Raw genomic sequence first — 5549 nt, 5'->3', positions numbered from 1 at the left:
TCATTCCAAAGCTGCCAGACGAGGTTGAGGCCATGACTCCATGTAGGCCATTCAAGCTCTTCCACAAACCGGGAAAAACATTTCTTTATAGACCAAACTGTTGCCACAAAGCTGGAAGCACACTATTCCCTTAAAATAATATCTACAGCGAGCGCCTTGGCAGTCAAATGGTTAGATTCTAGCCAGCGGTATCTTATCTGTCATTCCCCCTTCTTTAACACCTATTTCATGTCCGTCTCCACTCTCAATCAGTCCAATAAAGCATGAAGATGCCAGAAAAGAATCTTAAATCTATGTTTTTTATATATATATATATATATAAATTCAAGCACTTTTCAAGCACTTTCAAGATACCTAAACCAAGTATTTCCAGAGTCTCAAGGTGATTACATTTTTATAAATGTAATTGTGAAAAATATTTTTTGGACTTTAATTTCGATGCCAGAAGATAATAAATAAATAAATATGATGACAGAATCGTTTCATTTAAAATATTATAAGATTTTAAGTTGACAGGTGACTGTGTAGATGAAACACCAGATTTTGAAAAAATCTGGTTGAAAATCAATATTTTTTAAGAAATGTATTTGAAAGCTTATTCCTAACCTTGAAAACAGTTTCCAAACTCTCAGGACTTTGTAGTACCCAGTATCTTCACTAGGAGCTAAAGGGCCCAGCCAAAACCAAGCCCATGTCAACAGGGCTGTCCATATACATTTGGCCACACAGTTTAGCTTTTTTTCCATCTAACTTATCTTGAAACTGTACATTTCGCACATGGCTGCTCCCTCTGTCTCACAACACACTTAACACTATCCTCTCTCTCTACTTGCTTGCTGCAGCTCTACTGAGCATAGGACAGGGGGAGTTGGCCTCTGCAGGCCTCCTGCTGGAGGAAAGAAGGCATGGCTCTCTTGTCCACCTGCTGACGCCTCATGCGGACGACAGCTGCGTCCACATGAGCTGCCGCTCTCTTGCCATGCAGGTCATCCAGCAGCTGCAGAAAGGTGCGCTGCAGCCTCGCCAGCTCACCCTCAGAGGACGTCAGACATCGCCTCAGCACTGCACTGCCCTGAAAGACAAACAGGAAACACATGCAGCCTGGTTTGGTTTGTTTGAGACGCTCAGCAGATGAGAAAAAAAGGTCAGTGTTAAACCACTGAATGTTTTTTTAAATTTATGGTGTGAACATCTGTTGGCAAATATTTGAATACGAAGAGATTCTGGTATGCACTGTGTTTGTGTTTGTTTTCTTACTATACACGAGGAGAGAACTTGTAGAGATACAGTGGAAGGATGAACTTCTTCTCCACACCTTGTTTATTTGCTCTAATAACCTGTTTTCAAGTGACCGTAGAACTGCGGCATGTGATTATTTTAATTGTTGATTTATCTGACGATCTTTGTTTTCTTGATTATTCCATCAGCTGTTGGGTCTATACATTTAAGAATGTGAAATTCAGAAAATGTTGATATTTTTGTCTGTAAAAATGACTCAGACCAATTTTATTTTTCCAAAATAGTTGATGATTAGTTTAATGGTTGACAACTAATTGATTAATAACTGTATCTCCAAGTTGTTGTAAGTGTTTGTGTCTCTGTTTATCTGCAGCCCTTTACAGTTACCATGCAGACGCAGTATCTAGAGACAAGACCCTATTGTGGTTTGGTTTACACTGGTTACGCAGACTGTGGTCTGCAGACGTGTGAGTGCGAGCTCACATAAGGTTTGTTTGTCAGCCAAGCCTTTATCTAGCATAGTTTTCACCACTTTATAATAAAGCATACTTTTATTTAAGGTCAGTTTAATGGACTGACAAATGCTTAATACATTATTTATTAACCTTTAGGTTGCTTGGTTGTGAAGAAATTAACTGGGCCCAAGACAAGTTTCTGTCTCCATCATTTGTGAGTGTATCTGAAAACATAAATAGACATTTTGAAGCAGTAACCACCTGTATGAGATGAGCAGCCTCAGGTAACTGCGTCCCTGGGTGTCTCTGATAAACCTGCACCAGAGGCCTGTTGAGTTTCTCTCCGGACAGTATGTCACCGCTGTACTCTGGACCCTGTAGAGAGAATAACACGGGGGGAAACCATCACTTTGTGTTTGTCACTGAATCTCAGATAAATTCAATAATCCTGTTCAACATAACCACTGACCTGCGCTCTGCCGTGGCTGTGACGAATACAGTTAATTTCCCTCTGCTTGCGAAACATGGCCTGCCTGGTGGCTGCAGACATCAGAGTCAGGTTTTGCTACAAAAGACAGTTATAATTGGAAACTTTGTTTTATTATTCTGCTGTTAAAATGATGTCGGAGTATTTCTGTATTACATGCGAAGATGAATGTCTACCTGCAGACTGACTGTCTCTGCTATTTTCTTCACCAGGCCATCGTTGATGGAGCGGTGAACAGCTTTCTGCATGGTGATAGCGCTGGTTAGCATCCGTCTGATGTTTTCCCTCAGTAGCTTTGACTGGTTGACTGTCAAAATGGACGCCTCTAAAGCCTGTTTACATTCTGCAAGAGGACAAATTTAAACAGATGTAAAAATGGTTTCATAAACAAGCTATTATGAACAGATCCGATAGGGATTTATTTAAATATATTTGTGGTTTAAAGTGATAATTTGTTAATGAAACTGTTTTTTGTTTTTTCAAAATTACGCTAATTTTTCACTTCTTCTTGAGTGCTGCTTTTCTTGCTTCAACAACATGTGTGCCTGTAGGGATTGAGCCGGGTCCCGCTTGGTGTCCTGACTGTACCTGGTGTAAACGGGCTGATGGGTTCTGTTTTGGTGAAGGTCTGAGCAGCGCTGCGGTGTCTTCCAGCAGAGCCGCTGTGAGGCAGCAGCTCCAGGACACGAGCCCTCTCACCGGCACAGTCCAGCAGCTGTCTGCTGCTCTGACCCAGGGCCTGGAAGAGACAGAGGGGGACTTAAAGAGGCTGCAGCTAACGATTAATTCCATTGCTGTTTTATTATTATGATCATTATTATGATTGTTATCGCTTTTAGTTTATGAGCCAGGGAGGCCCCTCAGATCCTCTGGCTCTTCTCTTTTAGCTGCTCCACAAAGCAAAAGCAAAACATTTGGTGATGGTGCTTTTACGCTCCCTGCTGTTGGAACAGCTCGCTGGAGGACCTTCTTACTATGCCATGTTTTTTTTCCAATCACTTGTAAAACACTTTGAAATGCATTTTGATTTGTTTGAAAGGTGTTTAGTCTGTCTGTAAAATGTCAACATGTAAGACAGAGGGAGGAAGCTGCATGTAATCAGATAAATTGCCTCCAGTGATGTCACTAATGTAGAGAGAAGGGCTGAGGTTATTGGTGCGTGACAGCTTTGGCGGTGTTGTTTTTCTTCCATCGGTCATGCCAGCAAATCACATGGAGAGACAAGTGGAGAGAAAGAGACCACGGGGGAGGAAAATGAGTCAGCTGGTGAAGACAGAACAGTGACGTTGTAAATCACCTGTAGCTGGGTCAGTGTGTTTCTCAGTGCCCCCTCCAGATCCTGTTTCAACTGGGCCAGCTCTCTTCTCTCACACAGCAACAAGTAATCAGCACCGTCTCTGTCCTGCAGCAGAGCAGACCTGTCATCTCCCCTTGATGAATGGAGCTCACAATACACAACGTAATGAAAAAATCCACAGTCTGCTGTATCACTTACACCCAGACTGGTGTTGGATATCACATTCATCATTCAGTCGTTATTGAAAGGATTTAAAAAATGATTTGATGTGAGCAGTACCTTGTCTGGATTAGTGATTTTAGGAATTTTAACACAAGTTTTATGGATGTTTGTGAAACATACATTGCATTTTTTGGTTGTGGTGCATATGTAGGTCTTTTTTATATTATAAGGCTTAGGCAGAGCACCAAAGCAGTACTGGATGTGTATTGTGATGTGCATTTGCTTCTTGGTTAAATGTGTAAACTCACCGTCTCAGCAGTGGGCGGCCTCCTGGTCCTCCCCTCCGAGCTCCTCCTGTTGACAGTCAGGTCAGTCCTGAGGCTGCGCAGCATCCTCTCCAGGTGAACCCTCTCCCTCTCCAGCTTGACGCCCTCCTGCGTCACCCTGCCGGCCTGCCTGCGCAGCTGGCCCTCAACCTCCCGCACCCTCCGCATGTACTCACCAGCCACGGCAACGCTGGCTCCGGCACACTGCTCACGTAAGCTGGTAGAGGGGAACGGTGCCACGGAGGTCCTCTGGGAACCACTGGGAAACTTCCGAGGAGAGTTGGATAGCAAGATATCACATGTTTGAGTCAGAGGTGGAAAGTTAGTACATTTATTAAAATACTGTGCTTCAAAACAGTTTTGAGGTACTTCAGTATTTCCGTGATATACAACTTTATAAACTCTACTTCACCACATTTCCAAGTGAAATATTGCACTTTTTAATACAGTACTTTTATTTAGTCATTATTGTTATTTTGCCAAAGATGTTGTTAAGTCAGATATCATTCAGTTGTCCCCACTTTTCATTTAAAGGTGCATTATGTAGTTTTGGGGAAGAAATTGTAATCAGAGCAGAAAGCTCTTCATTTACTTTTTAATTGTTTTGTATGCTGAAACAAACTAAATAAACAAACTCTCTTTGTTTTCACGACTCAAACTGACATTAAAGGACAACACAATTTCATACTGTTTTACTTTGTTTATATGTGGCGGACCCTGCCACCTTTCTGGCTTCCAACTGTGTTCTGCGATTGTTATTTTCCTCTGAAAACAGCTTGTTTATTTAGTTATGGGGAAAAATTTATTTGTATCATTACGTCATTAATATTGTTAATCTAATCTAATATTCTGAGTTTGAATGTCTTCTCCAAAACTACACAGTGCCACTTTAAGACAACAAATAGTGGATCAAGTCTGTCATCTGTCATTGCTCACCATTGCTCCTGTAGTTTGAGGCCTCGACATCTTACTTTTGCAGGAGTCACGACTCTCTTCCCATCCCTCCTGTGTGATCTTATCTTCGGCTGTTTCCGCTGTGCTGTCTGTGATCTTTGGGGTGAGACCGGCGGCGGCGCTGCAGCTCCGGGGCCGGCTCAAGGTCCCGGACCGCCCGGCCCGAGTCTGCCGCACCAGGCGCTCCGCTCGCCGGATGGAGCGGACCGTGCCATCGCGCCAAGACTCCGGTCCGATGGTGACAGAACCGAGAGGCACCGACTGGACCTGCATTCCTTCACATGCACTGTCCTACAAATAACTACTTCACTCTCAGCTGCCAGGTCTCCGGATGTCATAAATCCATCTACTTACCACTGTGAGGCATTCAGGGTCAAAACTTTGTGAGGTGTTGAGGTATCAGCTCCATAGCAACAGTTCCTGAAGTAACAAGAAACTCAAGGCTCTGTAGTAGACATGAAGACAGGGGGCACTGTCATTCAGCACTGGCTTTTAGGGTATTGCTATTTCAGGTTTCCTACACTTCCGTTTTATTTTTTTACATTTACAATTTTACGTGACACAGAGTCGAAACACATCTACAGGTTGAGTCGGCATTAAACTGTTTCGTTTAATCATCAGTACAACAT

At 42.9% G+C, this 5549-nt stretch overlaps 1 protein-coding gene and 1 long non-coding RNA gene across 2 annotated transcripts; one reads left to right on the top strand and one right to left on the bottom strand.

Moving 5' to 3' along the window:
* Positions 1–374: 374 nt before the first annotated feature.
* tektl1 (tektin like 1) lies at positions 375–5546 on the bottom strand. Its single transcript, XM_084358005.1, has 8 exons — positions 4903–5546; positions 3949–4233; positions 3479–3583; positions 2770–2920; positions 2358–2524; positions 2164–2259; positions 1956–2069; positions 375–1072 (listed from the first exon to the last, which is right to left on the bottom strand). Exons 1-8 carry the CDS (start codon positions 5191–5193, stop codon positions 845–847), a joined length of 1437 nt encoding a protein of 478 aa, XP_084214131.1. The 5' UTR covers positions 5194–5546; the 3' UTR covers positions 375–844.
* LOC311260318 lies at positions 1054–2825 on the top strand. The gene is made up of 3 exons (XR_014622996.1): positions 1054–1144; positions 2394–2442; positions 2733–2825. It is a non-coding gene; the product is annotated as an uncharacterized lncRNA (long non-coding RNA).
* Positions 5547–5549: the final 3 nt, after the last annotated feature.

This window comes from Pagrus pagrus (assembly GCF_965226575.1).
Source record: "Pagrus pagrus genome assembly, chromosome: 7".
In the NCBI taxonomy this organism is placed as follows: domain Eukaryota; kingdom Metazoa; phylum Chordata; class Actinopteri; order Spariformes; family Sparidae; genus Pagrus; species Pagrus pagrus.
This window is presented reverse-complemented; position numbering and strand designations above follow the sequence as displayed.

What these genes read in the sequence shown, in the direction of transcription:
- tektl1 (XM_084358005.1), bottom strand. Translation starts at nt 5,193, where the DNA reads ATGCAGGTCCAGTCGGTGCCTCTCGGTTCTGTCACCATCGGACCGGAG. An exon ending in GGCCGCCCACTGCTGAGACG is followed by an intron (nt 3,584 to 3,948) that starts GTGAGTTTACAC and finishes GCTCTGCTGCAG; the next exon opens with GACAGAGACGGTGCTGATTA. An exon ending in ACAGCCACGGCAGAGCGCAG is followed by an intron (nt 2,070 to 2,163) that starts GTCAGTGGTTAT and finishes TTCTCTCTACAG; the next exon opens with GGTCCAGAGTACAGCGGTGA.